Here is a 14,289-nt window from a genome sequence, read left to right on the forward strand (position 1 = left end):
CTAACCCTGAATCTGGTGCCGGCCACGCTTTGTCAGCGAGCGTCTAACCCTTCCGGCGTCACCGACGGCCAGACTCGCGGGCAAGGCAGGGAGCTCCGAGCTCACAGTAAGCAACCCTTGCCTCCTCCTCTCATCTCATCCCCCAAAAGTACGACTCGACATGTCAGGATTCGTAAGTACTCTATGAGGACTTGGAACTATGCGTTCTGATGTGCTTGCAGTTCTCAGGGTGGTGGGGCTCGTCCTCGCCGTCTCCCGCTCCTGAACCCGCCAAGTACGACCCGACGGACCCGACACAGAACCCTCTCAACCCGCAGGGTCTTAAGCCGTATGTCTCTTATCCTATTCAATGGGATCCTATGTTGACGCACGGTTAGATGTTGCGCATGCCCGCAGACAAAGTCCGTCCGCGATGACTGCTTCCTGAAATTCGACTCTTCAGTGGCAGACGAGAAGTGCAAGGAGCTCGTGCAGGCGCACATAGCTTGCATGCGGGGTTACGGGTTCAAGGTGTAAGATGCGCACGAAGACCCACCCGTCGTCAGGAGGACACACAACGCTGCACTAATCCGTACATTTGCTAAGTTATACCCATCACTACTCAGATAGATACATCCTGGGGTTGCACGTCACATACGGTCGATGGTTGCTGCAAATCGAGACGAAGGATCTAGCGATGGTCCGGACTACTCCAGAGGTATGGTGAACTCCCAGCGGCCCTCGGCCAGCCCCTCTGCTGTATCCCGAAGCAGCATTTCGTGGCGCACACGGACGTAGACCTGCGCAGAATGCATTATGTCTTTGAGTCATTTCATCAGATCATCAGAAAGTTGTCACCCACTGTCTTGTCCATCATACGTTGTCGAAGGCCCTTAATGGTGTCTTTCTCAACCGGCTCTTCCAGCAGTTGCGACAGGTCCTCCACAGCCTTTTCCAAGTCACTGCAAAGAGATGAGGTAGACATGTCGATTAGACTGTTAGGAAGGGGTATCAATCAAACCTACGCTTGGATGTCTTCGAATATTTGTTTCTGGTTGCCCGACACAAGGAAGTACGCCATCGCGTACGACCATTTGAGCGTCCGGCGGCACTTCGTCAACTCGTCGACGGCAGTCTGCATGAACCTCGCCTAGCACATACACCATCAGCACCCAACAAGCCAACTGCGAGCCAACACTGCATACCTCGATCCACGACAGGTTGCTGCTCTTCTGCACCTCCACGACTTTCTCCTCCGCACGCTCGACGAGCTCCTGGTCGAGGCGCGAGGAGAGTTCGTGGTTGTTGAACCGGTCAAAGTAGAAGAGCCACTTCTCGAGGTTCTGCCCCGCCGCCGTCATCGTCTCGTCCTTCTCGGGCTCCTTCCACGTGTTGCACACTTCGTTGTTGTACCCGTGCACCTCCCACTTCTGCATGCACAGCCAGCAGAACTGGAAGTTGCAGTGGCGGCAGAGTATCCGGCTGCGCGCGACGTCAGGCTACGTCCCGCAAACCAAACAGAAGCAGAGGACACACGCACTTGCACCCGCCAGCCTTCTCGATGCTGTTCTTGCAGTTCGGGCACGTCCGCGTGTTCGCCTTGATCCACTGCGACGTGCCCGCGTCCTCGCGCGCACTCTTCAGCCAGACCTCCACGAGCTTGCACACGATCGGCCGGTGGTCCGAGTCGAGCCCGCACCCGAAGCAGAATGCGTGCCCCGCGCCGCACTCCACCGTGGCACCTCCGTCTGCAGGCTCACGCCCCGCCCGCCCGCGCAGAGCACCGTCTCCGAGCAGCCTGGGTGGGGCAGAAGCGCAGGGTTGGGTGCGCGCCGACGTAGGATTGCAGGAGCAGTTCGCGGTACCTTAAGAAGAGCTGCACGTGTCAGTTGCAGTCACTAGGAGAGGAATGCAGTAGAACGCCGAACGTACTAGAGGACGCTGCATGTGGTGTACGCCAATCTATGGTTACGATGGTGCCGATCGCGTGGCAGTGTGCTGCGCTTCATTGCGCAGAGAGGAACTGATCAAGCAGCCGCACCATTGCGTGGGGTCTCGTTCACCGATCTGATCTCATGCGAGACCACACCCACATTAGCCGTATATGCACACACTTCCGAGAAGATCCACGTACCGCTCAAAGACGGCTTCGCCACGAGCTTCTCGATCGACGGTTCGTCTACAGACGTCGTGCATGCGTCCTGCATGCAGTTGAACAAGCACTGGCCTCCTCCTTGATTTGCCGGTACGTATGTCGCCCAGCATGCCTCGCAGAATTCGTGGTACATCGTAACGGAATATGTTCGCGGGGTCGGTGTCGCAGCAGATCGCGCACATGAAGTCCGTTGGCGTGTCTAGGCGCGCACGTTTGGAGGGGCGCGGATTGGGCGACGATGGGGCGTCCTCCGGTTCGCCGGCGTCGGACAGGACGGTGGCGGAGCCGTCCATGAAGTGCTCGATGAGGCGGTCGCGGTTCCATCGGAAGTGCTGCAGGAGGATCGACGCGATAGGCGACTGGGAACGGTGATGTGAGCGGGAGGCGAATAGGAAGCGGGGGATTGCGCACCTCGAGCCCGATGATGCTCGCCACCGTGCGGATGTCGTCGTCTACTCGCTGCTGGAGACGCGCGGCGGAGAAGCTCTCGTACTCGACGCCCGGAGACTTCGATTTGCCCTTATTTTTCGCCACGGGCTCCTCGAAGTCTGAGTCGTTACCCTGCACGAACGCGGTAAGCCACAGATGACCACGCTGGGCGAGCTCACTGAAGGTGAGGAACTTACGTCGACGATGGGTCCATCAGAGTCGTAGGAGTCACTGGGGTAGCCGTCCGAGTCGTCGTACATGGCTGGAGAGCAGAACAGTGGCGGTAGATGGCAGTATGCAGACACGGGCCCGTGCACGGTGAAGAGGGCTAGTCTCCCGTAGGCAGACCCTAAACACGACCTTGTTGAGTGGGGAGGGCGGTCGTATATGGGTCTGCTTCAATTCGCGCCCTCGTCACCGCTCGACTCCTCCAGGACCCATTCTGTGATAGCCGAGCGATGCCGGTGGCTACGGCAGGGCACGGCCAGGCTGCCGGTGGCTGGTCATAGATCCATCGCAGATATGATTGAACTGTACTTGCCAGTGCTTACAGTATGACTGAACGGCTTGTCATGCTCTCGCGCGAATTCGTTACAGCGGTCAAATACCGCTTCAGACCCTCCTTCGTAATGCGGTCGTCGTACGGTAGTCAATACGTACAAACATCATATTGGGGTCTATTGAATGCTGCTGTAGTGAGTCGCGGTAGATATCATACTCGGAGTGAGCGGACAGATGAGAAGGAGTAGGCATTTGAATATATGACTAGGTGAGCTGCGAGGATGAAGGAAGTGAGCGGACAGGTGAATGAACGGACCAGCGAGGAGCCAAGAATGGTCGGATGCGTGCGTGGCTGGGTGCACGGCCCGGGGCAAGTACTACAGTACGAAATCGGCTCGGTTAGATGTGCGGGCAATTATCGAGTGGGCAGGCAAGTGATATGGATGTTCGGGCAAGCGAGTGCACAAAGTTCCCTGACTCAGCGCCCACTTGCGCTCCTCCTTGAACCGGCGCCGCTCCGAGTCTGCGAGGCTCGCACGCCGCATGCGAAGGACCGCCACCGTACGTTCCTGCGGGGTCATGCGGCCATCCAGGTCAATGGGCGACGGAACGGAGTCGAGGGACTCGGAGGGACTCGATGGAGGGTGCAGTGAGCTTGCGTAGGTGAGCGTAGATGTGATGGGGTGAGGCTACTTCGAGGCGGCAAGGATTCCGCTCGCGTTCTCTGTCCCGTTTACAGTCTCGGTCGTCCAAGTCGTGGTGGGGTCTATGGCCGTCCTCGCGCCGATGCCGTGTGCGTTCCTGCCAGTCAAACGAGACGAGCCGCACACGTCTGCTCGGTATGTGCGTCTCGCGCAGCGCGGCGGTGCGTGACCACGTCGTCGTCTTAGTCGCCTCGGTTGTCTTAGAGTCCTCGAGGGTCTTGGGGAGCGCGTCCGTGAAGACAAGCCCAGTGCCATACCAAGAACAGTGCCTACGCACTGCATGTCATCGAGGCTGCGGGAGTAGGCACAGTGCAGACAATTAGGTAGTTGTGAAGGCGAGTGGGCACAAGTGTGCAGGTGAGAAAGCGAGTGGCTGCGGATAAGTCGTTAGACGAGCGGGCAGTCGATAGAATGAGCAAGTGGGCGGGGAAACGGGCAAGACCAGATGAGCGAGGCAAATGCGCCAGAGGCAAGTGAACAAGTGAGGAGGCGAGTGAACGCAATGTGCTAAAATGTTCATCAACAGATCTAAGGGGCACCGGCAGAGAAAGCAGATTATGTGACGCATTAAACAAGCACACACCTCGCTTTCAAACCTTCGTGCTCGCTGTGCTCGACCTCACTATTCATTCCCTCCCCAGTCTTTGCATTACCCTTGCCACCTCCAAGTTCTGCACTCGTCGTGGTCAGGGCAGATCACGTACCATGTCAATATGACGGGAGCATGGAATACACCAGTGGATGTCGGTCTCGCTGAAGTTAGGGAAGCCGCGGGCGCACAAGTCGGCAGACGACCAGAGTGACTATAGAGTCACGCGCCTTCACCAGTGTACGCTGCTAACGAACACTTGCATCGGTACTCCGGAGTAACGAGTTCATACATCCCCTCATTTTGGTCACGTTGATCTTGTCGAGCATGACAAGCAGTGGTAGGTGTAGGCTCCTCGAAGCGATGCCGCAGCAGAACATAGTGTCATGGGGCGAGCCAAGCCTATCGAAAAGGCGCTGTGCAATCAGAGCGGGAGCTCAAAGAATCGTAGAATCGTGGATGGCTGTATGTAGAGAGTGGGGAAGCGCAAGGGAAGTGAAAGTCACTGAGACGACCGCGTCGCCTCAGACGCGTCGCGCGCGGCGAGATTTACACGCGCGTTTCGGAGATCGACCTGCTTATGTAACTCCGCCAAAAAGTCGACCAGTGTTCGACCCGCATATTGAAACAGACTAGAAGAGGGCGGGAACGCGTCTACAAGCGCGCCGAATCGACTTGGGCGCCTCACCGCGTCCCGGGCCAAGGTCATCTGAAGATCCTCCGCGCGTTTTGTCACGCGCATCGCGCAACCATCTCAAGATGCACGAACTAACCTGTGCTACCACCAATTTGCTTCCTGCTTTCGTTGTCGGCAGGCTGCTGCTGGACAAGCTCGCGAAATGAGCCCTCCAACAGACCTGAAGCAAGTGGTTGACGAGGAGATCAAGTAAGTTTGGCAGTACCCGCGGTCTCCCAGACTGACGTTGCATTACAGGGAATGGCACTTCCGTATGTGATTCATGGTCGTGGCAGCGTCGATGGGCTCAGTACGTTGGTCAGATATATACTTCCACCAGCGGAATGCGGACGAGCACCAAGCCGCGCTTGAGTTGCGTGATGCTGTCCTGCGTCTCAGGCGCGATGGTGCGTTCATTGCGGTCCCCCTCTTCCGAGTCAACACGGATCCTATTGGACCCCATCCTGTGGGTATGTGACTGCCAAACAGGCATTGCCTGTATCTGTGCCAACGCCGCTGACCATGCATAGGTTCATACGAGATATGGTGCCCATCAGAGTCATTCGCATCGGTCTACTCGTATCTGTGCCAGCACCGCGGAAATTTGAGGTACGTTGGCTAACTCTTCTACTGCATAGCGCAGTGCGCTTCATGTGTGTGCAGCATTCTCGTCCACCCATTGACGCGTGAAGAGGTGCGTGAGGCCGTCTTCCACCAGTTTTAATGGTGCTAACACACTTCCCGCCGTAGAGAAAGTCAGTAACCCAAACAGGTCTGCCATGTGCATCTCATGACCTTCACCCAGGGACCATGAAATACGCAACTCCTGGATAGGTCCCTCTTTCCCGCTGGACTTGTCCATGATGCCGGTCCTGGCAGATGAGGTTCCCCTACAGTACCCCAGCCTGAGTACGCACACCCATTCACACACACCTAGAAGAACGCCCACTAATGCATTTTTCAGAGCTCGGTTACTCCTCTGAGGCATCGCCCCTCTCCCTAGAAGATCGGCGCAAGATTGGTGCAAATATTGAGCGCATCTTGAAGGGGGAAAAGGAGGCGGCAAAGGCTCCGAGCGATTAGAGCTTTGTAGTCCTACTTAGGTTCTCAAGCCTGCACCAGCCATTGCCAGATGTACCTACTTTACGCGTAGATATGTCTTGGTGTCACTTTGTTCCAGAGATGTGCTGTAGCTTGATATCAACGTGGGGTGCGGTCATGGACCGCCATCGGAATGGTGCCGGGGGATTCGCTACTGAGTACTGAAGGAGCCTGACCTCACTGAGGAATTGACTACCTGCACCATCACTCTATACGCTTCGGTCATAGCGACTGTTAGTGTGGATCGCATACACGCCCACGGTGTACACATGTGCGGACGATCCGAACTTCAACGAAGCCGGCAAGCAACTTAACCATGACTGAGACTGACTCTACCACATACGCCCACTACCTCCGGCCCAATCCACCTGGCACATTCGCTGTTTTAAACACTATTTATCCCTAAAGTGACTCGTTACATATAAAGCTCCACGAAGAGATCGAAAACTTCAGACTATCAACGATGGCACGCCCGCGTCAGGGTCCCTCCAGCACGATCGTGATCAAACTAGGTCCGTAAAACGCCCCTTGCCTGTGTCCTTTGTATATCCTTCTGACCTCGTGCTCTCGACTTGCAGGAACCTCCTCCATTGTCCATGAGAAGACTCACCAGCCGCTGCTTTCTACGCTTTCCGCGGTGGTGGAGACGGTCGTCCACCTGCGGGAGCAGGGGCACAAGGTCGTGCTCGTTAGCTCGGGGGCGATCGGCGTGGGGTTGAAACGCATGAATATGCCGCATAGACCGAAGGGATTGTCAGGAAAACAGGTGCGTCTTTATGTTTGTCTTGAGTCTTGAGACATGAGTTCGTCTGGAGGAGACGCAGCACAGTTCTCGAGGGATGGTCGATATCCTATGACTGCGACCAGACCAAGCTGTGCAGTATGACTCTGGCTTACCCGCATCCTGCGGACATGTTGTATATGGTTCGGCTACTGATATATGCTTGTGCAGGCACTGGCTGCCATCGGTCAAGGTCGACTGATTGCCCTATGGGACAACTTGTTCAGTCAGCTGGAACAGCCCATCGCACAGGTGCTACTCACTAGAGGAGATATCTCAGACGTATGTGTTATCCTATTTCCTAGCACGCTATGCTGACTCGTAGGTTTCAGCGTACTCGTTATTTGAATGCCGTGAACACATTCAAGGAGCTGCTATCCATGGGTGTCATTCCCATTGTTAACGAAAATGACACCGTATCCGTTAGCGTGAGTCCTTTCCTCTATACGCCTGCGCGGTGTCATGAATTGTACAAATGTGTGCAGGAAATCAAATTTGGCGACAATGACACACTTTCCGCCATTACCGCTTCTATGATTCATGCGGACTATCTCTTTCTCTTAACTGATGTCGATGGGCTGTACACTGCCAACCCGCGAAAAGATCCCAATGCAAAACTTCTAGAGGTCGTCCCGTCCGTGGCGTCAATCCGCTCACAAGGTGCGCATTCACGGAGTCATCCTTGAGCCCAACATTCATCACGAACGGCGCCCAGTTAGCACGTCGACGTTGGGTTCGAGTCTGGGGACCGGTGGCATGGAGACCAAGCTCATCGCCGCCGACATTGCGACAGCCGCTGGAGTCACCACCATCATCACGTCCAGCAAAGACCCCAAGAGCGTATTCAAGATAATTGAGTACAACAACGCTCTTCGGTCCGGCTCATCAACACCCGCTCACCCACAGTCGGGACGCTCAAGTCCTATCTCGTCTCTGCCCACCGTCCACGCTGTCCCCACATCAGACTCTACCACACCATCACCACGAAGTGGTACGCCTCTGGGTTTGCTCCGACCTCCACACACAGTGTTCACACCATCACCCGCACCGATGCGCGACCTCAAAGCCTGGACGAGTCATACGCTGCACCCATCCGGCAGCGTGGTCATCGACCACGGTGCCCATGCTGTACTGTCTCGGAGAGAATCTGGCGGACGCCTCCTTCCTGCGGGCGTCCTCGGTGTGCGTGGAGCCTTTGCCTCTGGCCAGGCAGTGCGAATAGTAGTGAGGAAACGGCTCGCGCATGAACTACACCCAACAGCGTCTGCCCCGGAACTCGGGACGTCAACTCCCAACACACCTCTGTTGCTAGCCACCGCATCTGTGTCGTCGTCGATATCTACCCTGGATCCGGGATTGGAGTTGTCGGACATCGCCACACATGTACTCTCCGTCGTCGATGAGGAGGCAACGCCTTCGGTCACTCAAAGAGTGCTGCCGGAAGACCATGTACTTGTCGAAAAGCCGGTGGAGGAGTGCGACGAATGGGAGGTGGAAGAGGTCGGACGAGGTCTGGCCAATTACAACTCAGTCCAGATCGACAAGGTCAAGGGACTGAAAAGGTGAGCCCTTCGATCGCCCTCTCTGTTCACATGCTCACGGCGATCTTCTACCACAGCTCGTACATCGCCCAGCTACTCGGATATGCAGATTCCGAATACGTCGTAGAGAACATCACTGTCCGTGTACCCCCATGACATCCTGATCCACGTCAGCGTTGTTTATCTGGTATGCAACGTTCTACCGATAGTGCTTTTTGACGTCGCGGAGGGAGCTGCCGAAGAGTAACCGTTAGAGTTTGTCGTGCGAGGATCAGAGATTCTTCGTCTACAAGCAGGCATGAGGCAGAGTGCTGTGCAGCCTGCTCCTCAACGTTCTCGACGTGCACTTCTCTCAACTCCCGCCTTCGACTCGCGTTGTCCGCGTGCCACTTAGAGCCGCCGTCAAATTGAGCATCAAATTCGCCGTCAGATCCCGCTTACATAACGTGAGGAGCCCTTCAAATCATGAGCGCAGATGGACCATCGCTTTTCAAAGCGGTGCCAAGGTTCGATCCTTTTCAGCTCACCATCCTACCCTTCCCCTTCTGATATATCCCCGTACTTTATCGCTCTTTTCGCATTGAATGCTCTAATACTACACGCTGAACGGACATGCTGCACGGCAACTCTGTCAGAATCCTGACTGGTAAGTCCTGCGCGCCGGTCTCGTGGAAACTGACCGCCTACGTCGGACGCAGGAAACAGTCACCCCGAGCTCGCCCAGGCTGTGGTCGAGCGGTGAGCCCCAGCTTCGCCAGAGCTTGGCGGTCCTTCAGTTTGGACTGGAGATTCACAGAGACCTGCTGCAGGCTCAACGTCCCCTTGACTCCTTGCACAGTCAAGAAGTTTTCGAACGGCGAGATCGACGTCAAAATCGCAGAGTCCGTCCGCGATGAGGACGTCTTCATCATCCAGTCCGGATGCAACGACGTCAACGACAGCCTCATGGAGCTCCTCATCCTCATCTCTGCGTGCAAGGGCGCCTCCGCACACCGGATAACGGCGGTCATCCCCTGCTTTCCGTACGCACGGATGGACAAGAAGGACAAGTCGCGCGCACCCATCACCGCCAAGCTGGTAGCGAACATGCTCGCCGTAGCTGGCTGCGACCATGTCATCACCATGGACCTGCACGCCAGCCAGATCCAGGGCTTCTTCGACTTCCCGGTGGACAACCTCTACTCGGAACCACTCATGATCTCGTACATCAAAAGAAACATAGAGGGATGGAAGAACAGTATCATTGTCAGTCCGGATGCAGGTGGAGCGAAGCGGTGAGTCTGCAGTGCGATTCGAGGTGCTCGTGTGCTTATGTGCGGGCGGGCAGGGTTACGGCTATCGCGGACAAACTTGGGGTGGAGTTCGCCCTCATTCACAGAGAGCGAACTCGTAAGTCGGAGGCGGCACCCGAGAGAATGGAGGTCCTCGTGGGAGACGTGCGCGGCAAGGTAACGTATCCGTCAAACTTGAGATGTATGGACGAACGTGCTCAACCCGGGCGGTGTAGGTGGCTATCCTCATAGATGATATGATAGACAGCGGCCGGACCCTCGCGCTCGCCGCACCGCTCCTGAAGGAGAAGGGAGCGTCAAAAGTATTTGCTCTGATCTCACATGGTGCGTGGTTTGGCGCTTCCTCTTGAGCAGACGGGGTGACGTTCTCGAAAGGGCTGCTGTCTGAGACCAACATGAGCATGATCGAGGAACTGCCGATTGAGCAGCTTGTGGTACGTCTGTGTGCTGCTGATACCTTTTCGCGTGACTCAATGTGCATACCTCGCAGGTGACGAACACCGTCCCCCAAAAACACCACGAAGAGGGTTGCTCGAAGCTTGTCACCATCGACGTCAGCCCTACAATCGCGGAGAGTATCCGTAGGACGCACAATGGAGAGAGTATAAGTCTGCTTTTCGGGGACTGGGCAGATGGACTTGCCGTCAACGGTGTTGGTAGCTATTGAGAGGCGATGGCCTGCAGAGACGATGTATCACTTACGTAGAATGTACTCATTACCGGGACGCCACGACTGATATTGCCAGCCAATATTGTAACAGACTACAGGACGTTATGGCGATTGCGCAAGGATCGCACGCCACACCTGTATCATGGAGTGCGACATGCGAAGCGATTCTAGGTTGAAATCAATTAGGCCTCATCCTTATCCAACTCGACTGCTTGACTCACTCTTTCCTAAGATTTCTCGACCTTCCATCCTGCATCGAGGGCATCCGAGACCAGGAAGTCGTACCAGAACATCGCAATAGGGACTGTCGACAGGTGCCACAGCGAGTGAGCATCGATGATACGTGCCCACGGAGGGAAGTCAAAGAGCTCGAGAGACGTCGCGAAGAAGGTCAACATGACGAAGAGCGCCGCAGCGGACGCGTACGGCGGGCGGTAGGACCGTAGTTTGTGCGGGAACCGGCGGAGGAGGGGTATGGAGGATGGTAGTGAGTATGCCAGCCAGAGCAGGTTGTGGATCATACCGAGTGTGAGGTTGAACGCCATGTTGTATGTGTAGTCGAATCGTGGAAGGAGGGTGAGGTAGGAGACGTGCGCGAGGTAGGCGAGGGAACAAAGACATGACCACACAATATACGGCGCAGATGAAGTTCGCCGTACTTCGTACCCGTTGACCTCGGTCGCATAGAGGTGGAACAGCCGCACGGCTGTGTAGTAGAGGGCATAAAGGATGGCTAGTGCCGCCGAGAAGTAGTCCATCTTCTCGGTCACAGGGAGATCTACGCATAATGCAGTGCGAAGTCAAAGGAAACACAAGCTGCAACCTCGACTGGACACGTACCTCGAGTATGGAAGACCGATGACCAGACCCAGGCGTTCATACTGACGAACGCGAAGCGTCGGTAATAACTCTTCATCGGATGGTTATCGGGTATCGACCTCTGCATCCTCCGCCACCCTCTGTAGTGAGCAAGGAAGTTGAGCATGGAGAATGCGACAGATGCAGGCTCCTGCATGCCCGCCAGTCGCCAGAATGGCCATTTGCCGTGATACTGCTGGACTGGCAGCGCGTTTTGCAGAGCATGGTCCGTGATGGCATGCATGCAGCCATACTTGCAGTCGTCAACGCACGTCCACCTCGTGAGCTGCATCGGGAGGGACACGGTGCTTGCCCAGATGTTATAGTTGTCCCCGCATACGCGAGACTCGCATTTTGATACACAGTTGCTGTAGTGCTCTGCTCGATCTCCTGCTGACGCGTAGACGACGCTGAGAATGCAAAAAAGCAGGAGCGTGTACGATACACGCATGATAACAGCCTGGTGTAAAGGAGCGGAAGGATATGCTATGCTCGTGGCGGAGGCTGAGACGACGTAAGTACCGACTCGTTCGATGACAATGTCGCGCTTACCATAACAGGGCGAGACACGTCCAAAATGGCTGTATCACGTAAGCTGGTGGCAGATCCTCCAATTCTGCACGTTGAGGACGCAGTTCCTAGTACTAACGTATCCACTTTCTACCTCTCACAGGTTCATTGAAATTCGAGACGGTGCGTTTCACTTAATGAGATGATGCAATGTGCGCCTTTTGAAGTCGACTACTTCCAGAGTCGCTGCAAGATTAGCAAGAGGATTAGTTCAGATTGCTCAGTGCCACCCGACGTAAGTGGCAACTTTGCTGCAGTGCTGCTACTTGTGTGGTTCTCTTGATTAACTAGCTTCACACATTGTGTATCTTATGATTCGCTATAATGCTGATACTTCTCACTAGGCGCTTCCGGGGCCCAGAACATGGTTCGGTCATACCAAGCAACAACGTTCTCTTCAGCACCTTACTTCGATGATCGAGGACCTTCCGGTCATGCCGAACCAATCACAGAACGCGTCAATGTATGTCCTTCATACTCGTAACGAGAGATGACCTGAGTTCTCTGCAGCCACATTCTCGTCCCATAGTATCGTATTACTTTCCGAAAGGAGTAGGCGCACAACATTATGGAGTGTGTGATCTTTGCACCCCTCATAGTGCACTACTCACGATTGCCTCCAGGAGCGACATCCAATGAAGCCGCATAGGTTGACTCTCACAAATACCCTTGTGATGGGGTACGGCCTAGACAAACAAATCCATCACATATATAACCCACGACCCGCCACCCAGGCTGAGTTAGAAGCCTATCACGACCATGATTATATCGACTTCCTCTCCAGGTTAGTTGTTGTCAATCACTACAATCATCACCCCTTTGAATCCTTCTTCAGAGTCACCCCACAAAACCAGGCGGACATGAAGCATCTGATAGACACATTCAACTGCGTTGAGGATTGTCCTGTTTTCTCCGACATGTACGAATTCTGTCGCATGTACGCCGGCGCATCCTTGGCAGCAGCAAGAAAGCTCTGCGCGGGAACCACTGACATAGCGATCAATTGGTCCGGTGGACTTCACCACGCGAAGAAAGGCGAGGCCAGTGGCTTCTGCTACGTCAACGACATTGTGCTGGCCGTACTAGAACTTCTGAGGTAGGTCGGACAACGGGGCGGCCGAATGATCTCCAGATTTAAATGTTCATGTAGGTACCACCCTCGGGTTCTCTACATCGATATCGACATCCATCATGGCGACGGTGTAGAGTTCGCCTTCTACCACACCAACCGGGTGATGACGGTCTCCTTCCACAAATATACTGGAGACTTCTTCCCAGGTACCGGAAAACTGGATGACAACGGTACAGGCCTCGGAAACATTTCTGCCTTAACGTGCCGCTACAAGACGGCATCGACGACAACATGTATCTCACAATATTCAAGACGGTGATCGAAGACACCGTCACTGCATTCCGGCCGACAGCGATAGTCCTGCAATGCGGTGCGGACTCCCTGGGCTGCGATCGGCTAGGTGCCTTCAACCTGTCGATTGCAGCCCACGGCGAATGCGTCAACTTCGTCCGCAAGTTCAACGTCCCGCTCCTCGTCGTAGGCGGTGGTGGCTACACCATCAAGAACGTGAGCCGCTGCTGGACGTACGAAACCTCGGTCCTCGTCGGCGCGTCCATCCCGGACGAGCTCCCTGCGACGATCTACGACTCGTTCTTCCGGGAGTCTCAGTGGAAGCTCCACCCGCCACTCACAGGTAAGGTCGAAAATCATAACACGGCGGCTTCCCTTCAGCGCATCACGATCGCGATCCGGAACAAGCTGCGGTACCTCCAAGGTGCTCCTAGCGTTGCGATGCAGGAGATCCCACCGGATCTTGCGGGCTGGCTAGAGGACGAGGCGCGGACACGAGAGGAAAAAGAGGAAGAGCGGGGAACCGCACAGGCGGGAGAGACACGAGTGGATCGCTCTGTGTTGCGCAACGAGTTCTTCGATGGGGACAAGGACAATGATGCCGATGAAGCGGACGACGAGCCCGTGGTGAAGAAGACTGCCGCCCGCAAGCCAAGGACGAGTACGGGTAGGCGGGCCAGAGGAAAGGGGAGGGCTAGAGGGGCAGCAACGTCACGTAGTGCGGCAGCAGCTGAAGACGGCGAGGACGAGGATGACGAGGATGAAGCGCCTGCACCTGTGCGGCGGACAGCCAGGCCTCGAGGTCGGGGCAGGGGTCGTGGGCGCGGGCGGGGACGCACAAGGGCTCAAGCTCAGGAGAGGGACACCGAGACGGAGAGCACACAGCTTGAGGGGGACTCCGTGCTGGACACTGAGACAGACCAGGCGCCGCAAGACCTCAATGTCGTTTGACCAGACATATGTTCTGATCTTGTGTTGGACGCGTCCAGGTGGTGAGAACAAGCTCAGCGCTGATTTTGCAACTTGTTCGCTAACTCCAGGAATGTGTCTTGGTCGAATAGGTTTCAGTTACTCACGCGT

The 14,289-nt window shown here is 55.6% G+C and overlaps 7 protein-coding genes across 7 annotated transcripts; 5 read left to right on the forward strand and 2 right to left on the reverse strand.

Moving 5' to 3' along the window:
- The first annotated feature begins 116 nt into the window (after positions 1-116).
- B0H18DRAFT_125785 (cytochrome C oxidase copper chaperone-domain-containing protein) lies at positions 117-640 on the forward strand. The gene is made up of 2 exons (XM_048036747.1): positions 117-328; positions 378-640. The coding sequence occupies exons 1-2, from the start codon at positions 210-212 to the stop codon at positions 514-516; spliced, it is 258 nt and encodes an 85-aa protein (XP_047886567.1). The 5' UTR covers positions 117-209; the 3' UTR covers positions 517-640.
- A 46-nt stretch (positions 641-686) lies between these two features.
- On the reverse strand, positions 687-2,823 carry B0H18DRAFT_1087780 (uncharacterized protein; the record flags this gene model as incomplete). Its single annotated transcript, XM_048032205.1, is given in 10 exon segments — positions 687-779; positions 842-941; positions 1,005-1,129; positions 1,185-1,461; positions 1,520-1,707; positions 1,740-1,777; positions 2,114-2,246; positions 2,266-2,493; positions 2,546-2,695; positions 2,761-2,823. 10 exon segments carry the CDS (start codon positions 2,821-2,823, stop codon positions 687-689), a joined length of 1,395 nt encoding a protein of 464 aa, XP_047886568.1.
- Positions 2,824-5,060: 2,237 nt separating this feature from the next.
- On the forward strand, positions 5,061-6,268 carry B0H18DRAFT_1045026 (DOPA-like domain-containing protein). The gene is made up of 8 exons (XM_048030742.1): positions 5,061-5,243; positions 5,292-5,305; positions 5,357-5,503; positions 5,564-5,642; positions 5,697-5,727; positions 5,784-5,788; positions 5,839-5,942; positions 5,998-6,268. The coding sequence occupies exons 1-8, from the start codon at positions 5,197-5,199 to the stop codon at positions 6,114-6,116; spliced, it is 546 nt and encodes a 181-aa protein (XP_047886569.1). The 5' UTR covers positions 5,061-5,196; the 3' UTR covers positions 6,117-6,268.
- A 191-nt stretch (positions 6,269-6,459) lies between these two features.
- On the forward strand, positions 6,460-8,810 carry B0H18DRAFT_915628 (glutamate 5-kinase). The gene is made up of 7 exons (XM_048041590.1): positions 6,460-6,646; positions 6,713-6,900; positions 7,087-7,197; positions 7,248-7,343; positions 7,401-7,575; positions 7,631-8,477; positions 8,534-8,810. The coding sequence occupies exons 1-7, from the start codon at positions 6,598-6,600 to the stop codon at positions 8,610-8,612; spliced, it is 1,545 nt and encodes a 514-aa protein (XP_047886570.1). The 5' UTR covers positions 6,460-6,597; the 3' UTR covers positions 8,613-8,810.
- Positions 8,811-9,068: 258 nt separating this feature from the next.
- B0H18DRAFT_1125489 (phosphoribosyl pyrophosphokinase) lies at positions 9,069-10,415 on the forward strand (the record flags this gene model as incomplete). The annotated part of the gene is made up of 7 exons (XM_048035029.1): positions 9,069-9,102; positions 9,155-9,194; positions 9,266-9,730; positions 9,784-9,904; positions 9,964-10,072; positions 10,124-10,182; positions 10,239-10,415. 7 exons carry the CDS (start codon positions 9,069-9,071, stop codon positions 10,413-10,415), a joined length of 1,005 nt encoding a protein of 334 aa, XP_047886571.1.
- A 22-nt stretch (positions 10,416-10,437) lies between these two features.
- Positions 10,438-11,898, reverse strand: B0H18DRAFT_125873 (Per1-like protein). The gene is made up of 4 exons (XM_048036748.1): positions 11,829-11,898; positions 11,259-11,780; positions 10,640-11,196; positions 10,438-10,585 (listed from the first exon to the last, which is right to left on the reverse strand). Exons 2-3 carry the CDS (start codon positions 11,725-11,727, stop codon positions 10,646-10,648), a joined length of 1,020 nt encoding a protein of 339 aa, XP_047886572.1. The 5' UTR covers positions 11,728-11,780; positions 11,829-11,898; the 3' UTR covers positions 10,438-10,585; positions 10,640-10,645.
- A 312-nt stretch (positions 11,899-12,210) lies between these two features.
- Positions 12,211-14,160, forward strand: B0H18DRAFT_1144342 (uncharacterized protein; the record flags this gene model as incomplete). The annotated part of the gene is made up of 7 exons (XM_048035678.1): positions 12,211-12,309; positions 12,357-12,419; positions 12,470-12,630; positions 12,682-12,942; positions 12,997-13,148; positions 13,193-13,318; positions 13,343-14,160. The coding sequence occupies 7 exons, from the start codon at positions 12,211-12,213 to the stop codon at positions 14,158-14,160; spliced, it is 1,680 nt and encodes a 559-aa protein (XP_047886573.1).
- Between the last annotated feature and the right edge of the window lie 129 nt (positions 14,161-14,289).

The sequence above is a fragment of the Fomitopsis serialis genome (genome assembly GCF_022376445.1).
Source record: "Fomitopsis serialis strain Sig1Antser10 chromosome Unknown B0H18scaffold_157, whole genome shotgun sequence".
Classification (NCBI taxonomy): Eukaryota; Fungi; Basidiomycota; class Agaricomycetes; order Polyporales; family Fomitopsidaceae; genus Fomitopsis; species Fomitopsis serialis.